Genomic DNA, 27,275 nt, shown 5'->3' on the forward strand with positions numbered 1-27,275 from the left:
CAGAGGCAAATTTTAACATTAGTTATTCAAAACAGATTTTATATGAATCTGCAAATTCGTGCATAAAAGCAGTAATGGATTTATGAAAGACAAATAGGGAAACCAAAGTGAATTATATTAAAAATTGATAGTTTTTGTTTTATTTTATTTCCAAACTGGGATATAGAAAGAGAGGCAGGCAAGAAAATAAAGAAAAAAGGTGAAATCATAGGTGTGTGCTCCACAATGATAAGATGGCTGTTTGTCCCCTTTATCAAATATGCTATAATCGTTCAGACCCAGGAAATTAATAGTTTGAGTTCTTAACTGCTATTCTGAACATCAGTAGAGTGATATGAAAGGTGAAAATTTTAAAATCTTAGGTTAAGTTTTTTAGAGAAAGTCTGTTTAGGAGACATGGGAGCAATTCTGAATAAATGTGGTTTTAAAACCAAAAGAAAAAAAAAATCCTTTATTAGGAATGCTCCAGCATGAATCAATACCAGAGACAAACAGATACAAAGTGGCTTCTGGGCTGAAAGTATTTGAGAAAATTGCCATATCTTCTTTTACTGATGTAGCAGAAAGCTACACAGTAACGTAGCACAGTAGTGCTTCTGCAAATAATGTTTTATATGAGAAAGAGAAAGTTTCTTAAATATTTAGTAGCAGAGGATATATGCTGTTGCAAATTTTATACAGAAAAACTGCATTTTTATATTTACATTTTTCAGCACAACAATCAGAGCTCAAAATGTAAGAATATCTCTTGTAAAAGGTAGCAGGGTGCATCAACATAAAGATAAAAATTGAACCTTAGACTCCTCCTTCAGTGATGGTAATACACATTAAAGCTGACAGCAGTATAGCTTTTGCAAAATTGATCTTTTTGATCAATTGCAAAATTGATCTCTTATCTCAGTCTATTTGCAATGTGGGCTTATAGGTCAGAAGAGGGGTAGTATATAAACTATTGTAGACTAACAGTTGTCTAAATAACAATATTAATAACAATAATAATAAAACAACAATAATAATAACAAATATAATAATAATAATAATAATAATAATAACAAATATGTCATGCTTGTGTTCACAGGAGGATGCAGAAAATGAGTGAATGAAAATTGAATATTAGCCAATATTTGCACAGGGTAATACACTAATATGATTTTTGTAGTAGTGTGTACAGAAGAACTCATGGCAACCTCAACTAAAATTGTTCCATCGATAGGTATTATTTATGATTTGAACATTAAAATAACCACTAGGATTAGGTGAATTATAATTGTGTGGGGTGTTTTCCTCCTATTGTAAATCAAAATACTTTTTTTTTTTTTTTTTTTCCACATGAGAAAGAATGGTTATCTGTAAATATAACCAGTCTGATATTCAATAAGAAATCCATTAGTAATCTCTACCGGAATGTCATCCAACTCTGCTCTGTCAACTGACAATTGAGTAGATACCCAAGAAATGAGAAAAATGTGGAAAAAGAATAAAGATCAGAGGTGCATCTTACACCAATTAGCACTCTCAGTGTACTCTCACTCCTGCTTATTGCAAGGACAATTTGATTCATGCAAGGTGTTGTTACATTGTCCAATAACACATGAAGTAGCATATAAGACAGAGTATCTAAAGATAAAGATAAGATTATCTAAATAGCTTTTTTTTTTTTTTCCTTGATCTATACATTGTTCATATTCTTTTGTCCATGAACTTTAGTTAAACAGCTGTATATCATCTAGCCATAACTCAGAGTTGATCTCTTCAGAACTTTAGATTGCAAGGTGCTTGGGAACATTAAAAGGAGGTTTACAAAGTTACATACATAAAATAATAATAATTTGAGAGTTCCAGGAGGCCAGAGAATTTCTTAAATTGCATGTTAATGTACCAAAAGGTAATCATTATGGCAGTTGTTCTCACCTGTATTCTTTCAACTTCTAAAAAAGTTGCAGTCTGGAAGGCTTTTTCCCATAGAGTTAGGTCAGACTCTAATTCCACAGAAAAGTAAAGATCTTCTCCAGATTCAGACTGGACACCAAAACAATGTTTCCGACGATCCAGTAGATCACTGTCCTGATGAAAACCTGAAGTTATATAATCTGGCATACATCAACTATTTTTTATTGCAAACATCCATGCTCCAAACCTAGCATGTCTAAATGACATTTTTAATGTTGCCACACTGTAGTAACTAATGAGGGATGAGGAACTGAAAATAAGAGTTTTGGAATAAACATTGACACCTCGAAGAATTTTAAACAGGACCCCAATATTCAGGGTGGTACAGAAAAGCAGCATATCTGGCATATTTTTCAATATCTTAAAAAATCACTTGTTATCAGCTATACGCCTTTAAATTAGATAAATTATAGAAAAAGGCAACTACTTTCTATTCACACGAGAAAGGCAAATACGTTCTATTCACACGAGAATACAAAGATCAGCTTCTCTGACCTATTTGACTCTCCCATGCTAGTCTGAAAGGATTTATTTAAGCATTTGATAAGTCCATCTATTTTGCCTATGGAGACTAGATAAATCAAATCCATACTTCTGATGCTTACAAAATCCACTGTGAAATTTGTCTATGGCTACATATTACCATTAGAGAAAATGTTGGAAGCCAGTGGTTAGGTTTCTGGCTTTGGAAGTGGAGAAGGAATTTACTTTTGGCATTACTTTCAACATAACAACATACAGAGAATGTCAGATTGCAGAAATATATGGCATTTAATGATTGCTAGCATTTGTAATTGGCACTATATCAAAAAATAACAAAGTTAGTCAGGAAATCCATCACTTAAATGTTATTCAATTATTATTTTTTCTTTTCCTGAAAAAGTAGAGGATGTTTTATGCTAAAATTCTGGCAAGTAATTCATCCTTGTGAAAAATACACTTGCAGAAGCTGTTTTAATTAATGTTGTCCATACTACAGCAAAGCAGCTGTCACAAACCACAGGCTCACCAGCTGTCCTTGCAAACAATTCTGGAAATTTGGATATATGTAGCTTGGGTGCAACTTCTACAATGCTACCCTGTTGCAGAGGGCACAGCTGAGATCAGTGAAGAACTTGCAGGGCAGCATCATCATCTGGTTATAACCAACTTGAATAAACCAAGGAGACCATAATTAGTGGTTACAAGCCTTATATTGTTCAAGCCAACTCTCTCTGGGGCAGATAACCAGGAACTTTAAACTGTCAGAGAAAGGAAATAAATGAAACAGGAATCTCTATGAAATTATTACACTTGGGCAGGTAAGTAGGTAATGGTAGAGTACGCATTATTTTCCTCCTTTCTTTTCATTCAGTGGACATAAGACTGACCTGCCCAAGGTTTAGGACAGCTCGTGGATGCTCTTGGTTCAAAATTGCTTTAGTGTCTAGAAAAAGCAGCTGTAGAGGCAACACAAGCTCTCTTTGCAATCATCATGACAAAACTGAAGTGTTCAGATTTTTAAAAGACCAACAATTATGAAGCAATCATCTTGATCAAATGGAATGGGCTGCCCAGGGAAGTGGTGGAGTCACCATCCTTGGAGGTCTTTAAAAGACATTTAGATGTTGAACTTAGTGATATGGTTTCATGGAGGACGTGTTAGTGTTAGGTCAGAGGTTGGACTCGATGATCTTGAGGTCTCTTCCAACCTAGACAATTCTGTGATTCTGTGATTCTGTGATCTCCTTCTTTACCTATCTTCTATCAAATCCTAACCTCAACAGAATTAAATAATGGATGGAAAAAACATAATGAACATAGGTTGTTAGATCTTAAAACAGCATTTCCAAAAATAAATATTCTCCCAAATTAACATCTTTTTCCAGGTGTTGAGAGGGCTATGTAGTTGAATTAGTTAGATGTGAATAAACAACGTGCTGTGTCCTATGACAAATACTTTTGTCTCATAATCTCTGTCCCTCCTCCTTGGCCCTTCACCTAAAACTAAAGATTAAACAAAGTTTTAAACAATTCCACTCACAACAGGTTTTCATAATGTCTAGGTTGCTGTCAGCGACAGCTATGTTCTACTGCATGCTTAACCTCAAAGTGCACAGAACAGCAGCACCATGACAAACATTTCATCTTTTGAGTATGTGAAGCAACATAAAACATATCTAGCACCTGATAATACAAACCCCATCAGTAGGAACTGGATGAATAAAAGTGCTCACTCCTCCAGGAAAGGACAGCTACTTCATACAGGGTAACAGTACATCTTGCCTAACAGGTCTTAAGTGGGATCTGAAAGTCATTAGAGTCCTAAAGCTACACCTGACTGAATAGATCTATTGGTCCATAATCAGAAGGACCTATTCAGCACAGAGTTTAACAAAATTTATGTATGAGATACATATCATTCCCAGGGAAGGTTCTTCACACCTTGGATGAAACTAAAAAATACCTCAACCTCATCTTCAACTATTTTTAACAATAGCCAATAGAAAAAAAAAAAAAAAGAAAAAAGAAAAAAGAAAGAAAAAAAAAATCAACTCTGCCTGAAACTGGCATTTTTTGAAACAATTCTATGGCACTGTGTGGGATCACAGGAATCACTGTCTAAGAACAATTGAACTAACAGGCCCTGTTTTTAAATGGAAGGAAGTGTAATTCTTGGTTCTAGAATGCCTACCTGTGTTTAGCTGGGTACAGTTAAGGTTTGATTACACTGTGAGACTCACATGTTCACTGTCTTTTTTTCCTATTGCGAAGAATACGTTGGCTGTGAAAAAGTGTTGAGTTCTTTTAGAAACTGTCAAAATGAAAGTGTTAATAGCTATACTGACACTGATCTCTGTTAAAATGTGTTTGAAAAGTGCAAAAATCTCAGAACAGTCTTTTGAACTGATTAAATAAAGGCTTTTGCATTTTATCACCAATATTGCTAGCAGTAATTGTACTAAATTTTATTAAGCATTTCATCAATCCTAGAAGATGAAACAAGAAAGATAAACTGGATTTGGGATATTTTTGCTATATCTATATTAAAATGAGGATATACTTGGATTTAGAGAGGATTTAATCAATACTATGCATTGATAGCATACTCAGTGACTTACATACAAAAAAAAAAAAAGAATATTTCAACTACTACATCAGATTGTGACAGATAACATACACAGTATACTCATTAACAAAACAAAGTAATGCAAAGTAATAAAAAAGATGAAAAATAAAGTTCAAAACAAAACTTCTTCATACCAGAAAAATAGTGTAGAAAAATAATTTGAAATATTACAGGAACTTTTCTTATTTGGAATGAAAACAAAATTCAACATGAAAATTTTCCACAGAACAAAAATTTCATTTTTTTTAAATTAATTGTAATTTGATGATCTGCATGTACATGTGATTTTGATATCCATCTATATGGTTAAGTGAATGGTAAGAAAAATTCCAGTCAACTATTTGCTTGGTATATTTTAGTTTACAATGAGTTGTCACCATATAAATGAGATATTAATTTCCTTCTTAATGGTATTTTGTTTTATGTGTAAAAACAATTTGATGGCTCTGCAAGGCTCTCTTTAGTACTGCTTCTGCTTTCTTTTGACCTTTCTTTAAGCTTTCATTTCTGCTCAGGTATGTAAAAAGTGAAACCTACATACCATATCATAGATTTAAATATGTTTTCAATTATACTATGGATAGGTGTAGGAAACAATATGTATACAAAGTTAAAAGACAGCTGTTGAAATGTCCTTGGAAAAGTAGCAATATGAAATTCTGTCTTAGGAATCCAACTGAGAATTGTCCTAAGCTCTGCAAGTTTAGGATAAACTTGTCAGGAGTCTCAAAAACAAGCCTGAATTAAGAAGGAATCTTCACTAATTGACTTTGACAAAATAGTTACTTCAGTTATAATATATTATATCCAGTTTAAAAGCTGTTTTGAACCTGTATTTTTATTAACGCTCACTAGTCAATGATGGACATTAGCTAATTTCATGTTATTTTGTAAGTACTTTTTCATACTGTTAATGATCATCTGTACCATTTGTCCTTGATGTTCTCAATATGAATTAATATAGACTCTGAAGAGGAACAGTCACAAAGCTTGTAGCAGTATGCTAATTCCCTACTGGAAGGAAAGTAGCCCTGCTGAAGGATGAGCTGTGAGGAAAGTCTTTGGCTTACACCCAGCTTCAGGGTAATCCAGCATCTCTGCTGACAGTATGGGATGATTCCTGCTTGCCTAATTAATAATGATGTCCATGTTAAGTGAGAGTAATAAATTTGTCTAAAGGGAACCAAGCATGGCTCATTAGGCAGGTCCTTTCAAATTAAGGCAGAGTGCTTCTTTATCACTGAGTAGTGACATCATATTCTCTTTGGCAGAGGGAATCTTTCCTCTTTTAAAAGCAACAGTACTCCTTTTAGATTACTTGGATCTTTTCATTTTATGTGTGATGGATCCACTGAATACTCATTTAGGTCTTAGCTAAATCCACTAAGATGCAAGAGACCCTGACTTTTACTACAGTCAGGGAAAGCACTGTTCTATTCTATAAAGGTCAAAAAAACCTAATTCTACCTGCCTCATGTTCATGGTATGACTTTAACCCAGAAGGCTCAATAACTGCCTGGAATACTGTTTAACCTGTTATACATGTATATAATATATATTATATATATTATGTATAGGTTATACATGTATATAATATATAAAGAAATTTGAAGGTTGATCTGTAGTATTAGTGGCACTGGTGAGCAGGTTTTGGCATGAGCAACAATCCATGTAAGATGTTCAAAACCATCTCAATCAGAGTTATTTACATACACATACAAAAAAAAAAAAAAAAGACCTTAACATTTAAGTAATTTTTATTCCCACTGTAAAAGTGATGTAAACATTAATGTTTGCAATATTAGATATAATTCTTGATAATGCATCAATGGGAAAATAAAATGTTTTTTTTGTTTTTTTTTTTTTGCTTTGTTTTTTTGACTACTTTAGACATTCCTGAAATAAATGACTCTGTCCTATCATAAACAAGATTCAAATCTAGCATCTAAATTCTCTGAAGACAAAAAGCTCTCTCCCCTCTGTACAAGAATGACTCTAAAATAATACCAAAGTAACTGCAAAAATAATCACATCATGCTTTCGCATCTGCTGGCATCAGTGCCCTGATAATTTTACTGTTTTTGCTACCTTTCACTTATCTCCAACTACATAAACAAAATACTTCTTTCTAAGGGATACTAATGATCTATTTCTTTTTCTGAAACTTTGGGAACACTCTTCTCAAGTACCACCATTAGTTGCTATGGAGATTTTTCTAATAGCATTTACAGGCAGCAGGGAACAGATTCACTCAAGTGAGAAAAAAAGATACTCTTTTTCCAATATATCCTCATTAATCAAATAATAAAGAAAATAAAACACCCTATGTCATTTGCATGCAGGCATATGTCTTTTTTTTTTTTTTTTTTTTTGATCCATCTGAACTCTGAAGTCAAAAAACATGAGATTAAAAATGTTGCAATGTATTTAAATAGACACAGAATTTCAGCTAAACAAAACAATGGATAGAATATTTTTCAATATTCAAATTTTGTGAAAATATGCATTCTGAAGGGGAAAAATCATTACAAGTACAAGATAAATTTTAGTTTCAATTAAATTTCCATTAGAAACATCTTTGTGATTGCTTGGGAGAAATAGAAATGTTCATTCCTTGTAACTTAATAGGCAAAGCACTAAGCTCGAATGTAAAATTAATTTCCAATTCTGCCTGATTAAAAGATGATTCAGGCTCAAAGACTTATTTTATTCAGAGAGTCTGAATTTAGGTTTCTCCTGATGTGCCATAATGTTACCTGTTTGTTCCTTAATAACCTCCACCCAGAAATGTGTTTATTTTAATGCTATATGGGGACAATTTTCAAAAGTATTTTATAAAGACAATTCATCTTTGAGGCAAATAACAACAAAACCAACCAAACAAAAACCTATTCTAATACTTTCCAGAGAAGCACTGGTAGTTGTATTCTCCTAAAGAAAAATCAGAGTGCAAGGTAATTACAAGCAGAAACTTAAAATGTGCTGATGACCTCTTTGGAGAGTTATTAAAGTCTTGTACCTCTCCAAACTCTGAGGAATTATTGGCTGGAAATGAAATTTGAGAACAGATCCCAGAAGAGTAAACATTTCAATTACTGATAGCAGTGCTCATATATTTTCATTCTAAGCCCTTGTTTACAAGTTTCTCAAAAGTAATAGTGCTTATAGTTTTTTCCATGTTAGTTGCCTAAGGATATTTTTTTATGTTCAAGTTATAGTTAAAACAGCTCAATCAGTTCTGTGAAATAATTTAGAAAAAATATGAAATTGTTCCATCCATGTCATATACAAACAAACAAAAGAACATACAAAGAAAGAGAACTAGTCCCTGAAACATCTTTTGGGGCTGTTCTGGAGCATATATCCTTTGTAACTGCAGTGTTTGCTTTTGGTATGGGAGGAAACATTTGCTGTCCTCAAAAATAAATCAAGATCTACTGCAAAATACAGACATTCTGAGCAAAATTTGGCTGCTACTGTTTTGATGATTTCTTTCTGAACTTGTTCTATCTCTATCGCATAAGGAAAGAATTTTCCCTGCTTTTCCCAGCTGTTAGGGGATGTTATCTTACTGCTCATAAGAAATGAGAACAGAATACATCATTCTTTCTTCAAGCGGCTATACACCTCTCCAAAAAACAAAAAGGACAAAAGTCCTAAATTTTGTCCTGATTCAAGGACAAAATTTAAGGAGAAAAGTCCTTATAACTCTCTATATGTTATCTACATGTTTGTCTATTTTCCAATCATGCATTTCTTTTAAAGGTATGAAAAGGTCTTTTAAAGATTTCCCTTGTAAAGGACACAGATATTGGGAGAATAAGAATTAAATTTCTTAGAAGAGGGAAGAACTAATGCCTTTAACCGACAGATTGCAAGAATCATTTAAGTATATATCTTCTGTATTTCTTATTCTTTTCCTGTTTTTCCGTGTGTTTATCTTATTATTTCTTCCAGGAAGCAGGATCAGACTCTAATGGTGGCTGCCACAGCCAAATTCAACTGACTGAGTTTTCCCAAGAGTAGACAGTTTATGCTATCTACTGATATATATCTACTAATATATAATATTATGCAAAAATAAATAAATAAATAAATTAATTAAAAATCCCCCCTCCATTAAAAAAATATATATAAAATTAAAGAGAAACAGAATCTTACTTAAAACTTTACATTTAAAACTTCTTCCTTTTCTGAATCAAATAAAAATTTACCAAGTCTTTATACAATGGTAGATGTCATGCAACTAATAAAACTGTCTGCTTTCAAAAAAGGCCCATTGAACATATCCAAATTAGGAATTAGGTATTAGGAATTCTATCAGTATGTAGCCATCAAAGAGAAATTAATTGAAATCACACACAGAATCACAGAATAAAAGGAAATGTGGTCATCTAGTACACATCTCTATCCAAGGTAGGAGCAGCTACACACCTGCTTATGCTTAAAAGGATACAACCATGGATATTCAACAGCCTTGGTAGGAGCTCTATTTCAGTACTGAATGACACTAGCACCTGACAGTTTTTTCTTTATTGTGTAGCTGAAGACAACTTAATGATGGTCTTAATGCCAGTGGACAAGGAGAACATTTATGACTTCTACTTTTATTTTTATCTTATAACACAACTGTAATATAAGTTAAAGTGGGAACAGAACCTCTTTTCTCTGGAAACGTTAAATATAGTTAACATACAGATCAGCAGGACATAAAATTACTTCAACTACTTAGAAGTGAAACACTCAACAATTTAACATTTTTTTACAAGTGTCAAAATTGGCTGAAAATGTAATGTTCCCTAGATACAGTATTAACCTGTTGATAAAAGGGATCCATTACTTACACCTCCTAAGCAGTTTTGAATTTGCATAAAGTATTGAAATCATACCACAACGTAAGCCTTAGTCATTGACCAAATTATATTAATAATGCACCTCAAAATACAGTCTTTCTTAAAATACCTTTACTTTAAATATTTATTAGTCTATTGGCATTCATTTTAAACTTTACTCTGAATATATAAACATTTTATGTAGTTTCCTATGATTCTGTATGATTCTTTTCCTATTAAAAATATCTGAAGCAATAATAGAAATTATTTTTTCCCCATAAAGCACAACATCTATTTTTCCTAGTTGAGATCTAGATGTAATGTGACTTATTGAGGAAGAAGAACAAAATTACAGGACATTCAATTGGGAAAAATAACATAGCTCCATTTGAGAAATTTATATACTAATAGCTAAAAAATGAGGGAGGAAACACAAGTCATCTGAGATACTGAGTTGATCCCAATTACTACTATAGTAAGAAAAGTGTAACTACACTGATGTGAATTATATCAGATATAAACATCAATGATTCACCATTCTGACATACTGCCAGCATGGACTTCTTTTCATAACTACCCTCACATTTCAATTCAGATCGGATCTGCTACCTGAATATGCTTCCTGTTTTATGCTAAATAAAATACGCTGTTTATTGTAAATCTCCAAATGTTTTTGCATGACACATTGAAGACAGAGGGGGTGACTGAAAGATATAAAGCATTTTCTCACAGTTACAACAAGATGCTTGTATGAAGCTGAAGAGCATTAGTAACTTAAGTAAAAAAGCAAACTTGATAGAACATAAATGTAATATTTTCTATTTTTATTCACATTTTACCTGAATAATTTCCCCTTTTTTTTTTCTATCTCCCTTGTGCAAGAAATTACTGAAATAACAAATTTACTTAGCAATTTATCAGATACTATAATCTTTTTTTAAATATACACACACATGCATGTGCACACACATACACACATTCAAAAGATGGCCACAAGTTAACTGCACATCAAAAACGTAGGAGGTACCAAAAGACATATTCAATTCAACCAACTTTGAAGTGCTGAGGAGGCCAAGGCCATCCGTTTATTTCTGATGGTTATATCTGGCTTCTTCAATTTTTGAAGTCTTGAACAAACCTAAAATTGGAATTATCTGGCTATTAATGGGTCTTTACTCCTCAAAATAGAGGACTGGGTGAAACAAGATTCTTCCAGAATAAAATAGCAATATTTATTCATAGCACTATCCCTACTTTTCCACCAATTCTGTTGAAAATGATTAATTGATACATTTTAATTTCAGAAGTGGTATCATCAGATTATCTTTCCAGAAAACTTGTTTAACATGAATTACAGATTTTCATTCATATGCTGAGTGTTGATGTCCCAGTAGCATCAGTTTGAATAGAATTTGTACAGAAAGGAAAGTGGATTAAAAGTATCAATCACTTTCTCTCATCAGTTTATTCCACTGATTCCACTCATCAGAACTGTTACGAATTCTAACTTCTTCCCAATTTGAACTTGTCTAGCTTTACTTACTGATTGTTCTTTCTTGTAACTTGTTTCTTTTAAGGGTTAAAGAGTTCTCAGTGCCCTCTATTCTCTGTTAAAGTACTTGCATCCCATAATAACCTATTACATTTTTATTAACTATGCCTATCAACTCATATATCTTTCCTCCAGACACAAAGTTATTTGTATTTTCATTAATGTCCCTTTTCCTTTGAATATAGCCCACTGCTATGTTTGCCATTATGTCATAATGAATAATTTAGTCCAATATAATTAAAATATGATTGTTGTACTTGGTCTGATTTACTTAATTTGCATGTCAAAAGGTAACATTTCAACCCCAAAATATTGACTATGAAGACTTTTATACTTATAATATATATATTTTTACAAGGTAGTTTGAAGATCTACTACAGAATCTTTATTTTATTATTTTATTTTATTTTATTTTATTTTATTTTATTTTATTTTATTTTATTTTATTTTATTTTATTTTATTTTATTTTATTTTATTTTATTTTATTTTTTAAATAATCCACTATTGTTCTGGTAGTGTTTGGATGTGATATTTTATTTTTATTTTATTTTACTTTTTAAATTGCACATATTAGGGGATCAGTGCTTGTTTGATGAATTTATGTCAAAAAAATGTTTTTCAAAGTCAAAATAGAGCTTTTAAAAATCTACTTTTATGCTTCAATTTTTTACTGGTGTATCTGATTATGTAGAAGGTTGTAATCACATTAAGAATATTGACTTGTTGTGTAAAAAATAAGTCTCCTCCTCTTTCTTTTCCTTTTAGAAGCTGCATTTGTACTAATAAATAAAGCATGTATGGGACTGTTTGCTCACACCACAGTTACTGGAAATGGCAATTCAGACTATGAAACTCTGTCCTTCTTAAACAGGATGTACACGGGAAAACAGCTCAATAGAAAATTTTTCCTCACCCATGATAACATTCAAGCTACACCGAGAATTGTTTGGGTAAGTGCTAGGTGGTCCATTTGGTCTAAAATCCAAGGTAGCAATCATACAAATAGATAAATAAAAGTATGTGGTGTTCCACCATCTGGGAATGTTTTGTGATACTTATATCTAGTAAATGAGTAGCCTGAATAATTTGAGTTTAGACATGAATGTGGAATTAAACCTACTTCAGAGACACTGAGTATATTATTCTGCAGATGGCATTATTATCTTCCTGGATTTATTCCTGTCCAGTGAAATATGATTATCTCTTATAAAGTAGAAACAGAACAATTCTATATTCTCAGTATTTCTAAAAAGAATGACACAAACTCAGTAGCTTCTCTGGAAGAACAGAAAGTGTAGAAGAAGGAACAGTCTGTAGTAGAAGAGTCCAGGTTTCTTTTCTTCATTTTTTTCATGAGTCTTCCCAAGTTATCATGCTATCTATCAATCTGAGAATATTAAAAACCTGTTAGTCTACCAGTTTGCCATCCAACTCATTCTCCAAGAGAAGCCAATTTATTATGAAAGTAGCTTGAGAGGTACAATAAAAGGGAGGAAGTTTGAAGGTGATCACAAAGTACCAAATTAACTTTTAAAAAAGTTGTCTCTGCTTTGGTAATATCCATGCAGACAATGTGTTTTGTACAAACGTGTCTAGAAACACACATTGCTAAAACTGAGACCTTCATGATGCTGGCAAAAAAGCTTAACAAAAACTTGAGTCTCTACAGAGGTTCATTGTTGTAGTAGTAAAGGAAAGCTGTTTTTCTGGTTTCAGAAGCTATAATTTCACTGAAGTTAATTTTATGCTACTATTTTTTAATCATTTAGAGTTTTTAGGCAGCCCAAAAATATTGTTTGAAACACTCCAATACCTTATGAGCTTGACTATACTTACAGACAATAAAGGAATAACTGAATGAGTAACATAATAAATAAATGCATGAATGATATTTCTATACCACTTATATTGGAATTGTCCTTATTCTAGGACATGATATGTTAATAAAAACTGAGAATGGAGGATCTACAGACAGCTTGAAGAGCTAGGAGTGAGATATTTTGTCTCTCCCTAAACCTTACTGTTTTAAGAGCACTGGTCATATTAATTTCTCAGTGCAATGTCTTTACAGAGTGAACAGCCATTTCTGTTAACTTTCTCCCTACATGACCACTGCTAAAGAATCAATGTTTACACACACTTGGTAGTTAAAGTACATACCACTGTGATGGGACATGTTGCATTTAGAGTGTGCTATTCCTTAACCAAGACTCCAGACCCCACAGACAAACCACTGGTACTAGAACTCTTACCTTTTCTTTTTCAGATTACTAGCAGGTGTTTGTCTTTGTTTGTTTTGTTTTGTTTTGTTTTGTTTTGTTTCAGTTTATAAATTTGCTTTCTTATTTTTGAACTCACTGACATAAAAAGCTTCTGAAATTATTACAGCTGTTTGATCTCTAATCTGGCTCCTAAAGGAATGGGTTATTTACCTACATGAGCTATAAAAATTAGAAAGTGTAGTACGTACATCAGTATAAGGTTTTCCCAAAAGGATATACTTTTTTTTTAAAAATAAGTTTGTTCATACTTCTTCATGATGTTAGTCTCTGCTAGATGAAACTTCAGAAAAGACCAAATTGCCTCTTATATAATTTGGACCTAAAAAAATTATATAATAATAAAGTACATAGGAAAGCACTTCAGATGAATGGAAAGAGACAACTTCCGATCTCTTTTTCCTCTCCTTCCCCACATGCTGAACATCTGGAAAACTGTTTTTCACTGTTTTAAAAACAGAGACAAGACAATATATATTATTTTTGAGTGAATTAAATATGAAAAATTAAATACAATGTACCATAATGGCCCTATGCAGTTTTCTACTCACAGATTTAACTTTCTAAACATATTTAATTTGGCTTTTCCATTTATTACTGTTGAGGCAAACTGAAGAAACTGGGGGGAGGCGGGGGGGAAGGACAAAAGTTTTCAGAGTGGCATTCAGAGTTTTAAGGACTCTGTTGTCAGTCTTTGTGCAATCTTACATTGTAACTGTTAGTTGCATCAAGGTATCTGAAAGTAACAGAATTGATCCCTATTTCTTTACCTCCTCATTTAGAAGAATAGACTTTATACCAGTTGAGTGTGCCAGTAAAGTAAAACTATAAAACTTTTATTTTATTTTTTTTCAGTACTGCGTTATGAAGAAATAAAATTGCTTTCTAGTCAAAATCAGTTTATTTCCAAATTTTCAATGCCTTTTCAAAATATTCATTATAGATTTTGGCTCTGTACCTAGTGACATCAGGACTTCTGATACTGACTTCAAAGGGTCAAAATTTGATCTTTTTCTGCAAGATGGTCACATGGATTTTTAGTTGCAGTGTTATACTCTGGCTTCTTAACTGGTTTGACAAAGTGCTATTTTATTTTACATATTTTAATCATACCTTCAGAATTTTGCACATTATCTCATAAACTGAAAATGTTTTCTCAGCTCTTGTCCAATCCCAGGTTGTAACCTTGGAAAAAACAAACAGGAAAAGAAAGCAAGTTATTTTTCTTTATTTCAAGAATAAGCTTACTATAAAAAATAAATAAATAATCTATCCCTAGAACTTCCTACCTCTTACATCCAATACGGTTTATTTTGAGCAATAACTACCAGGTATCAGACTGTTGCATTCAGACAGTGCTGAGGAGGCATCCTGCCTATTTCCTTGTACCTTCAAGTAGCTTTGCATGCAGGCTGCTCATGAAGGAGCTTCCTCTGCCTATGCTAGTGGGGGTTGCATTGATATGCCAACATGATACTTTAATGACTTCACAGAGACCCATTTTTCCCCACTTCCCTACTTATAATAAGCAATTTGCTCTAATCACTTACATTGTTTGCAAAGGTCCAAAACCATAAAACAGAACACTCCAACCTTGCAGTGTCCTAGACACTTACTATATATATCTCTTAATGTAGTTGAAAAAAACCCAAAACTAACTAGAAATGAAACAGGTAAATCCACATTTCCTTTTTTCTTTACCAAGATGAGTCTTCTCCTAAATTCCAACAAATTGAGATTTGAATAGTAGTCTATTGCTCCTTGTAGTCTCAGGATTTAACAACTGCTTTTAATAGTATTAATTTAAAGCAACTATTTTCAACAAAAACTACATACAGCTTAGCAAAATGATGCAAGGGTGGTAGATAATACTTAGACAAGATAAAAAGGGATAGATGAATATATTTAATTGGAAAAAGTTCAAAAGCAATCTATAAATAACTTTTGAATAAAAATGCATGAAGGAAAGAGAAGAATTAGTCACAGTCTCAATAGACTGAAAAATACACAAAACAGAGTAGAAAAAGATGTTCTATAAGAAAAAAAAAAAAAAAAAAGGGCAAGAAGTAATGAACAATGGACCAGCTCCAAAGGAAGATAGTTCTGATATAAAAATTGTTAGAAGAGATAAAGAGGCTGAATAATTCTGGTTTTCAAGATTTAAAAATACAAAGGTATTTGAAAAATATATCATAAAATAGTATTCACAGCATAAGAGAAATTTATTTTTCATTGAAAGTGAACATCACCATGAATAGACACAGTATTCCTGAATAACATATATAGGTTTGGATGCCTTGCTATAGAACTTTCTTAATCAATACAATTTTATGATGTATGATAAAATCCTGTCCCTGACTAATTTTTAGGTATACAGGCTATTAAAATTGAATCTCTTTTGAGGAAATCACAGTAAAGAATTAAAAGTTCAAAATATGGTGTCATCTATTGGAATTTTATTTGTTTGCAGTCATCTTCAAACACACTTTTTACCATCTTATTGCAATATGGGTATTAAATAAGATATCTAATGAAGAAAGTGACAAAATACTGAGAGTTACAAATTATTTTTGATATAGAGTGAGGAAGTGAAGAAATATTGGAAATATACAATCTTTATGAATATAAAAGCTATTTAGAGAAAAGATATGTAAAATGTTTTTTGTTAAAATTAATTAATTAATTAATCTGTTTCTACTGAGGACAGAAAATGAAATGAACTTTCTCACCATGATCAGAGGAATGGGGAGATGAGTCTTGCTACAGCTCCACTGAGCCCAAAGCACCAGCTATACATGCTGATGCCATATTGCCCCATCACAAAAAGTAACTCCAATTTCTGCTGAAGCAGAGAGACACTTGAAGCTTTGCTTAAAAGCTCACTGAACTCCCTGCATTTCATGCATTTGCATTTTAAGGGGACTTCTGAGGTCAGAACAAAACCCCTTCTATATAAAGAGATGTGCAAAGCAAAAGGAACTGTAGAATTAAAAAACTCATGGAATATTCATACATTGTTTACCCTGTTCACTTTTTTTTTTTTTTCTTAATTCAGAAGCTTGAATAGCAAGAGAAAAGGTGTTAGCAGTTTTTTCTCAATTGAAGTTCATTTCCTCTGAAATTTCCAAACTATAAGAAAATAAAACCTGTCAGACTCAACACACTCAAAGGAGAAAATGTACCAAGAAATGTCAGGAAAAAAAAAAAAAAAAAGTAATTTCTATAAAAGATTTAAAATGCAAATAAGATACATCAGAATTGCTCATGTATCTGAACATGGAAAGTAGAAGTAGTATTGATCAAATAAATTAAAAAACAGTAGGGGAGACAGATGATATATACTGTTTAAACAGATGCCTCCCACTTTGGCAGAGACCAGGGATATAGTTTAATTTGATTTTCTGGTTAAAAAGTTGGCACATCTCTTTTCAGAAACAGCTTAATCCAAGAAGCTTACATTGCAAATATAATTAAAAGTGTTTTTCTTCTTATAATAACACTTTATGCATTCCATAATTAGAAGCTCTGAAACTGCAGCATTGAAAGCTTGTTCTTAATCTTTTGTAATCCCTAGAATAAATTAACACATATACCTGAAGAATAGCAAACATAACTATGTGTAAATGTTTGCATGTAGAAAGTAATTTTAAAAGGCCTGCTGCCTTTTAAAGAAGGCAGCAGTTCTTCTTTAGAGAACATTTTGCTGGTCATGTACATATGTGTTTTTTTTAAGGTACCTCTATACGAACCTCAGTACCTCTAAAGAGTGTATTTGCCATTTTTCCTTCATACTCCATAAACAGAAAATATTGTTTTCTCTGTTTGAAGTGTCTTCCTATTTTAGGATAAGAACCAGAATCTGGTTAAAATAAAAAGTAAATAATAATAATAATGATAACAACAACAACGTTGTGCTTGCAGTTCATCAAGACCTATACAAACCTATAGGATCAGTGCTTTGTCTCATAAAGCAGCAGATTGCCAGAATGGTTCACAGCCCTATTATAAATATGTTCTTTCCATACCCATTACCCATCATTACCCATTTATCCACCAACAACACATTGCTTCTGGAAACTAATAATAGAAATAATGTAAGATAATACTAGAAATAATATAATAATGTAATAATACAAATTCTCAGTAAAGAGGCTTGTAGTTTCTTCCAGAGTGCTTACAAAAGAATAATCTTCTTTTGTATTCAACAGGAGTATTCAGCATTGTGTCTAGGAGGGAGGGCTTTTTACTTGACAGGCAGTGAATGCTAAGGTAGATGTACCAAAGCCAGGAAGAGCCAAACTCCCTGTGCTAGTGATGGGAGAGCCAAGCTCCCATACCAGTGAAGTGATGGGAGCCACCAACACTGAATACATGAAGTTTTCCTTTCATATTTACTTTCATTTTTCATGTCTTTACTATGTTTTTAAATACTTTCTAAACAAATAAGGATAGTGACTGAAGAACTGTATGAAGAGTTGTACCTTTGAACCACATGAAGGATGTAAAATCTGGATCTGGACAACACAAGCATTAGCAGCAGCCAGAAAAGTCACATAATAAAAAGAAATGAATTCACACTACTCTCCCCGTTGCCAATATGGTACTGCTAGTGACTCATTAGCTAGTGGCTTAAAATTTAGCTAGAGGATATACATATTTACTGAGGCTTAGATGTACCATAAAACTGTGAAATGAAATTGCAGAGAATGAGACAGTAGCTAAAATTTTACCCCGTGTTCTTAGTCAGATTCCAATTAATATATTTAATGTAAACTCATTTGCTTCTCTATTTTCCTTTTGGTGCTGCCAAGATGCATAAAAGTTATATTCAGGATAAAATCTAAAGACAGAGATGATGTTTTGCAAGCCTTGCCATTTCCACAGCATGCAAAAAGCTTTGGTATAACCAAAAATCTCAGCAGTTTTCCTTTAGAATTATAGTTTAGTTTAAATGTTACCAGCTTGCTTCAGGCTTGTTCTGTCTGCCAAAGGGAAATGAAAAGCCCCTTTTTAGCACAAATACATCTCTATTGTATTTTTCTAAGTGCTCAGATAAGTAGGGGGAAAGAAGTGCTTGTTAGCTGTACAGTCATCTAATGAATGGTTATTTTCTGTCACTTTTATACCACATTCCCTGGAACTCTTCAATGCTGGAAGTGCTGCAATGCTGTTAGGTCAATGAGTGATACCTGAATGTAAAGCATTGCAGATGTTACATGAAACTATTTTATTTAATGACATTTATGACTACTCAGCATGAGAAATATACTTACTGGAGGTGCCATAAATTTATACAGAGAAGATCCCCTCAGTGCTAGAAACTTTGGTGTGTACATTCGATCCTGAAGGGAGTCTTGTTCCCGTTCTTCCGTCCAACCCATGTAGACTATCTGACGGAAAAATCAATAGTGTTGACAAATTCCTCAGACATTTTCTTCAAATTAGTTGCAAATATTTCAAGCAAGTAAGCTGATGTCTGTCAAATCTTACAAACCTTGAACCACCACCACAATGTGGTATATTGGCAGTTTACTTACAATCAGGTGATTAAATGAAGAAAGCCTGTTACATCAAAATAATTCAGAACTATTTATTGCACTAGCAACAACAAAACAGCTAAGCCACATACCTAGCAGATGTCTGTTGTCTCTATTATCTCATTAAGAGCTCTATGGAGTAATTCTAAATACTTGCTGACAAATCAAATAAGAGGAATTTAATGCAAGTAAGGAACCACTAGGCAGGAATGCAAAATCAAGAAACTGTTAAATGTTTTCAGATACAAGACAGACAGATACATGGGATCTTACTTTATCTTATATTGATAAAGCAAACATTCCGGAGCACACATTTTGAACATTGTACTGATTGAACACATTCAGAATTTATTTTGGAGTATTGAACCTCTTTTGCTTTGGAATAGTGAATTAACAGTCTGTTTTCAGGCATTCTATTTTGGATGGTGCTAAAAAGTAGTCAGAATACTGTTAACTCTTACCACTACTTGCAGTTCTTCAGAAACAAATGCACAAACTAGGATTTATTCAAACCCATTTTAGGATCTATTTCCCTACCTATCCACCTATTAATTCTGAGTAACTTAATATCAAATCCTTAAGGTAGTATGTAGTAGAAAAACATAGTATGAGTAATTATTATGCCAGCTTCTGGAGAACATCTGAACAGACAGTAGACATGTGATAGAGATTCTGATTTATAAACATGATAATAATAACAAACAACTTGCATTGCCATGCAGTGTACATTCCTGTTATAGAAAAAAGATGAACTCATACTTTATATGTTACTGTTAATGGAATAAATCTGCTTTTAAACCTCTTTGTGAAATTGATTTCTACATTAATTAGGCATGGAACATTCTTTGTCTTAAATGACCTTATATTTTCTGTGTTCCATAATGAAAATGTAAGGAAACCAGTTTAGGAAAAATATTACAATCTTATTAATAGTCAGTTAGTTAGTAAGCTTACCAAGGGTACACATGTACTTAATGAACATATTTTTATTTTATTTTATTTTATTTTATTTTATTTTATTTTATTTTATTGTAAGGAGATCTTTTATATTGCATACTTTTGAAAAAGCAATTTACACAAGTTTATTTCATTGCTATTGAGAAGAGGGGAAGAGGGTTTTTATCAATAATTCTGCATGGAATATACATTAAAATATATTTTTCTTTTTCTTTTTTTTTTTTTTCTTTTTTCTTTTTTTCATTGGATGTTCTTATTGCATGTTGGAAATTAATGGCTTTTTCAAATCCCCATGTACAAAGCTTGCACTACTGCTCTCTATCAGTGTTTAGTACGTACTTTTTGGTCTGTAGAGAAACAGGGAGCAGGTCCATTCCTCCAAGAGTTAGAGCAAAACCTAAACATTTAATTATATTGCTAATAGCAAACATTAATACTGTAATACAATCTTGGGTTCAATGCCTAGCATTTGTTTAAGTATCTGCTGGTTCAGTGACCAAAAAAGCTTGTAAGACTCTAAAAAGAAGACATACATGCCTCAGTACTCAAGAATTAAGCAGAATGATCAACACTATATTGTCATGCAATAACTAAACCCCCACATTTTCTGAAATCTTATTAATTCCTAAATGAAAAAAATAGTCAGAAATACAACCTGACAGTTACAATAAGAAAAGTTTTAAATTGTTTTAGTTTAATGTTTATTCAGACTTCCCTTATTTCTGATGTTTTGTGTGTTAATCAATGCAAGAAACATATGGAGACCCATCCTTCTGACTAGGTATTAATATGTAGAGCTTAGTGACTGAGAGGAGGAACATACAGGAGGAAGTTTAATATAGAAATTGTACTACTATTTACACAATTTTGATATATTTTCCTTCTGTAACTGAAAGAGAATGAATGGTCTCTAATTTCTAGGAATGAGGACATCTAAAAAAAAGCAGTCATTGGTCCCAGCCAGCATGGGTTTGTGAAGGGTAGGTCCTGCCTAACTAACCTGATTTCCTTTTATGATAAGATCACCCGTATGGTGGACCAAGGGAAACCAGCTGATGTGATTTTTTGGACTTCAGCAAGGCTTTTGACACGGTTTCCCATAGGATCCTACTGGACAAAATGTCCACCATACAGCTAAATAAAAACGTCATACAATGGGTGAGCAATTGGCTAACGGGCAGGGCCCAAAGGGTTATGGTAAATGGGGCTGCGTCAGGCTGGCGGGCGGTCACTAGTGGGGTCCCTCAAGGCTCCATTTTAGGGCTGGTACTTTTCAATATTTTTATAAACGATCTGGATGTAGGAATAGAAGGTATTTTAAGCAAGTTTGCTGATGACACCAAACTTGGAGGAGTTGTGGACTCGAATGAGGGTGGAAAGGCCTTGCAGAGGGATCTGGATAGGTTGGAGAGCTGGGCGATCACCAACCACATGAAGTTCAATAAGAGCAAGTGCCAGGTCCTGCACCTGGGATGGGGAAACCCTGGCTGCACATACAGACTGGGCGATGAGACGCTGGAGAGCAGCCTAGAAGAGAGGGATCTGGGGGTCGTGGTAGACAGCAAGTTGAATATGAGCCAGCAGTGTGCCCTGGCAGCCAGGAGGGCCAACCGTGTCCTGGGGTGCATCAAGCACGGCATCGCTAGTAGGTCAAGGGAGGTGATTGTCCCGCTCTACTCTGCGCTGGTGCGGCCTCACCTCGAGTACTGTGTGCAGTTCTGGGCACCACAGTATAAAAAGGACATGAAACTGTTGGAGAGTGTCCAGAGGAGGGCTACGAAGATGGTGAAAGGCCTGGAGGGGAAGACGTATGAGGAACGGCTGAGGTCACTGGGCCTGTTCAGCCTGGAGAAGAGGAGGCTGAGGGGAGACCTCATCACAGTCTACAACTTCCTCGTAAGGGGGTGTCGAGAGGCAGGAGACCTTTTCTCCATTAACACCAGTGACAGGACCCGCGGGAACGGGGTTAAGCTGAGGCAGGGGAAATTTAGGCTTGACATCAGGAGGGGGTTCTTCACAGAGAGGGTGGTTGCACACTGGAACAGGCTCCCCAGGGAAGTGGTCACTGCACCGAGCCTGTCTGAATTTAAGAAGAGATTGGACTGTGCACTTAGTCACATGGTCTGAACTTTTGGGTAGACCTGTGCAGTGTCAAGAGTTGGACTTGATGATCCTTAAGGGTCCCTTCCAACTCAGGATATTCTATGATTCTATGATTCTATCTATGCTTTGAAATTAATTAAACTGAATTGATTCTGTGCTGTCTTAGATTGGTTTCTTTAAAATTGGACACAGTAAGATATCATCTTTCCTGATGATACTTCATTTTAGAAGGTTTCTACTTCTCCTATTCATCAGAGTAACAGGGCACAGTCACTCATGCTGTGCAGATGCATTGATATTTCACATTTTATTGCCTTAATACTAAAGCAGCCGTGAAATTTAAGGTGATTTCTCCATTCAGTATTGCTCTCTTGCCTCTGTAGATCATGAGGAGAAAATAGATTGATTTTTCAGACAATCTGCTGCACTAAGGTTTTATTAACAAAATGCATTTTTCCTTCAGACTAAATACCTAATTGACTATTAAACATACAGCAGAACTGTTAAGCAAAGTTGGTATGACTGTAGTTAGAAACAAAGTGGTTTGAATATTTGCAGTAACATTCCACTTAAAAGATGTTTTTACACAGTCCTGGTAGTTTCTAATTTACCTGCAGTGGCTCATTTCTCAAAATCAAATGGTGACGCAAATTAGTTAATGTAGAGGCTGCTGGTTCAGTAACAAAGATTCGGTAAGCTATTATGGTTTATGAGCTAAATCATGTACAGTTAAAAGAATCTATATCTATATGATAAATAAAACAGGACACTCTCTTCAGTCAAAAATCCATAGTCTTTACAAAATCCATAGTATTTCCATCACACTGACACCCAAGTCAAGAAAGAAAATAATCCACAAGTTGCTCTCCTTCATATCAGTTGAAAATATTGCTAAAATGTCTTAAATAGCCTTAACAAAAAGTTTTTCTATTTTCAGAGATTTCTCCAGAGTTTTAATACAAATTTTATTATATTTTAGGGAGAATGGTAAAAATAAAATACAAGATATTTTTCTCAAAATGAAAGGTAACGTTTATGTGATTTAAAATGAGAGGACATTCAGATGTCCTGACAGATGTACTGACAGCTTTTTTATCTTGGAATTCTCATATTCATACTCATATTACATGAAACAGTGCTGTAAGGCAACAGGATAAACATGGAGTCAGAAGACAAATGAATATGTCAGATAACACAAAGAAAAATATGATGAGGGATGAAGAACTCAGATAATTCCTTCTACCCTGATTTTAATATCCTTGTCCCTGTGTGATAGTCTAAAAATTCATTATAGACATTTTTTAGCAGAAAAAAAAAAAAGAACACAAAACAACAACAAAAAACACGCACACAAGAAAAACACATTAAAATGGAAATAAAAGTATGCAGTCATTGGCAAAGAGTCACACACTGAAAAGACCTAAGACATTTTTTCAAAAGTAACAGAAGAATTAATGGTAGATAGTTTGAATGAATGATATAAAAAATTTTGTTCAAAGTCAAAATATCTCCTATGCTATTTTTTAGGTTGTGGAGAGCCTGGTTATCTTTCAAAAAATACCTTTTTTAATTAACTATTTTTTTGTTTTTATTGCAAAGAGACATGGTCCTGGGCAATCTCCTCCAAGTGACCTTGCTTAAGCAAGGGGGTTTGACCAGATGACTTCTAGAGGTCCCCTCCAATCTCAACCATTCTTTGATTCTCTAGAATAAGAAAAATTACCAATGCGTAAAAATGTTAAATGATTGCTTGCAAAATATTTTTTTCTTTCAGTGCTTCTCTGTTCTCCTTTGTATCCTATGTGTTTTATCACTGAAAAAGATCACCTTAGTATCTCTATAAGTACATTAAAGGAGGCTGTAGTGAGGTGGGTGTTGGTCTATTTGTGTCTGGTGATGTGCCTGGTGACAGGACAAGGGGGGATGGGCTAAAGTTGTGCTAGGGATGTTTTAGGTTGGATATTAGGAAGAACTTCTTTACCAAGAGGGTTGTTAGGCATTGAAATGGGCTGCCCAGGGAAGTGGTGGAGTCACCATTCCTGGAGGTCTTTAAAAGACATTTAGATGTAGAGCTTAACAATATGGTTTAGTGGAGGACTTGTTAGTGTTAGGTCAGAGGTTGGACTTGATGATCTTGAGGTCTCTTCCAACCTAGACAATTCTGTGATCTTAAATATCTATGTAATAAAAGATTATTTCATGTTCACTCATTATTCCATATGAGATTGTAAGACTAGATATTTATAGTACCATCTAGTTTACATTCTATTCTACCATATAGTTTACTATTTACATAATTTACATTGCTATATTACATCACACAAATTTAAGGATATATTTAGGGGGGTTAAAGTAGAGTACCAGAGAAATCTGAAAATATTTCTTAGTAATGGAAGATTATTTTTCTTTATATTCCATCTAATGGAAAACTGATAATAAAATACTGAAAACAAATAGTATATTTTGCTTTTAAACATAAAATATTATAATCAGAGTGAAGACAGTTGTTTAGGATAACAGAACTACACTAGAATTTGTTATTTCCAAGGTAAATGATGCACAGAATAATGAAGAGTTCAGTTTAGGAACTCTGCAGATATCTATCCAATATTAAGAACCTCCTTCACATATTTGAAAAGTAACAGCTACACACGGAAACAGGACAGATTTCTGAAGAGGTAAAGAGTTGTAATTTGGCTTTCCAGGTTCCTTATAATCTTCTTCATGTCATAATCTATTAATCCACAGTAAGATTTTATCTCATCCATTCAATTCACCATCCACTGCTACATGTTAATAGCTACACTCATTTTTCTTATTTAAGACTAAGTATCTGCTTATTGAAATAAATTCTTCTAATGATAAAGTCAATTTAAACATTAATTGGGCAACTGCGTGTCTTTGTCAAAATGTCAACGTTAATGTCTTTTTTTTTTTTTTTGGCTTCCTTGAATTATTCAAGTCAATGAACAATTACTTGTATTTTAAAATCATTACAGTTTGAATTTGTTATTTTAGTAGAGTTAACTAGCATTTCAGAAGTATGTCTTTTCTTTTGCTGAAGACCTTTTCCAAGAAAGACCTTATGCAGCTCTTTTTACAAAGATAGATTTTTGTGTAAATAGCATAAATTAGACACTATTTTGCTTATTTATTTATTTATTTATTTATTTTCAAGGCACCTCATTTCTTCTTGTAGAGACTTCCCTTGCTTACCCACCACATCACTCACCTTCAGAGCAATTTAATACAACTTTAACATATTGCCGAGCAGGTGCACTTGGCTGCCAGGTTTATCACCTTGGAGCATTGGTCCCACTGCCATCACAGACATTTTACAGGCCACTTGAGAAGCTTCAGGCCTTCTCTGACACTCAGCAGAGCAGCTCTCAGCATATTCTTCAATAGTGAGAAGATCTCACACAACTTGGCTAAAAAACTACTATGCCACTGTCATCATTCTCCCTCCTGCTACCATAGTCGTTAGGATTTTTTTTTATTATTATTATTTTTTTAACTAGGAAAAAAACCTTTTTTATGTGGTCATATTTGAATGTCTGCCTGTTCATTTTTCACTTACTGAACTTAAAAACAGGCAAAAATAGGGCTATAAATTTTAATCCAAGGGGACTGAATTCAAAGCAGAAAGCTTAACACTCAGGTGGCCAGAAAGTAAACATCATCTATTCTAAAGCCCAATAGTTTGACTATATTTAGGACTTACACTTTGATTATTGTGGTGTGTTTTTTTTCCCCCTCCTATATGTACATAGTATACATGTAACAAAATTTTGAGGCTCTAAAATATAAATGAAAAAATAAACAAATATTTCAAACTAGGTGGAGGAGAGGTGGCCTCTCCTTTCTCATGTAAAATGGGTCGCCTTCATTTTTGTTATGTCAGGGTAGGCTACTGAAACATGCTGAATGAACAAAAAATCTGAACATTACAAGTCACTAGACAGCGTCTTTCAGACTTTCTCATGGTGCCAACAAGTAAACAGTGACACAGTCACCTTTCTCAGGTACACGTGCAAGTGAATCACGTATGAAAAGATTTACTATCATTCTTAACTCACCTCATGAGTAGTTTTCAATTAGATTTCAATGTCTGGTTCCAGATATTGGTTTGATTTCTATTTTCTGTTTCTCCGACAAGGACTGGTAAGCAGAACATGGACAGGACTGGTGGATTTTCGGCTATCTGGTTGTCTCTGTGAGATCATCCTACCTGTGCAGCTGCTTCACTTACATCCTGAAAGCCTGCTTACTGAGCTCTATCCAAGATGCAAAGGAGAAGGTAATAATAAATATGGGAGAACCCCAAATGTTTAAGTCTATAGAAGATACTTGGTAAGAGGTAATATTTTTCCAATGTCCAATTTTTAGTGACAATGGCTTCAAAAGACCTAACTAACAAATATTTTATACCTTTGTGGGATCAAATTCTGAACCATTCATAAAAACAGCATTGCTGTCATCTGTAAGTATACATATCTGTTTAGGCTTAAAATAAAATGCTCAAGTGCTTCATCCTCTGACGAAAGCAAAGTCAAAATTCCATGGAAAAATGTTATTCATTGGGTGAAGATTATCAAGGAGCCAAAATTTAATTTACATTCTTAATTATTTAAATGACAATATGTACAAACTAAGTAAAATTGCTACTAATGTTTGAAAAATGTCTTTTCCTGTTTATACTGAGGAACTATTATTTTCTGTTTTATCTGATCACCAAAAGAAAAAGACTTCTGCAAGCTTTAACTGTTCTTAAGGGCTCTCAGGGAGCAAAATTACTATCAATACTCCTAGAATAATAAATATAGAATAAAATCTCCAAAAACAATCGAGCAAATTTAGACTAGAATTACACTGCATTTCAGCAAGTCATGCGTTTTTGAATAAGATTATGATGCATGTAAAGGAAAGAAGAAAAAGTCATCAAGGGATGAAAT

At 33.5% G+C, this 27,275-nt stretch overlaps 1 protein-coding gene across 1 annotated transcript in view; it reads right to left on the reverse strand.

Moving 5' to 3' along the window:
* The window catches only part of SNTG1 (syntrophin gamma 1), a gene marked incomplete at both ends in the record, with an annotated part of 193,048 nt that overhangs the window by 32,761 nt on the left and 133,012 nt on the right, over nt 1–27,275 (reverse strand). Inside the window, 3 exons of the mRNA XM_084281661.1 lie at nt 1,912–2,064; nt 14,837–14,908; nt 18,997–19,113. Coding sequence (XP_084137787.1) covers nt 1,912–2,064; nt 14,837–14,908; nt 18,997–19,113 — 342 coding nt within the window. The remainder of the gene's footprint in view (nt 1–1,911; nt 2,065–14,836; nt 14,909–18,996; nt 19,114–27,275) is intronic.

Source organism: Netta rufina, assembly GCF_964035555.1.
Source record: "Netta rufina genome assembly, chromosome: 2".
NCBI lineage: Eukaryota > Metazoa > Chordata > Aves > Anseriformes > Anatidae > Netta > Netta rufina.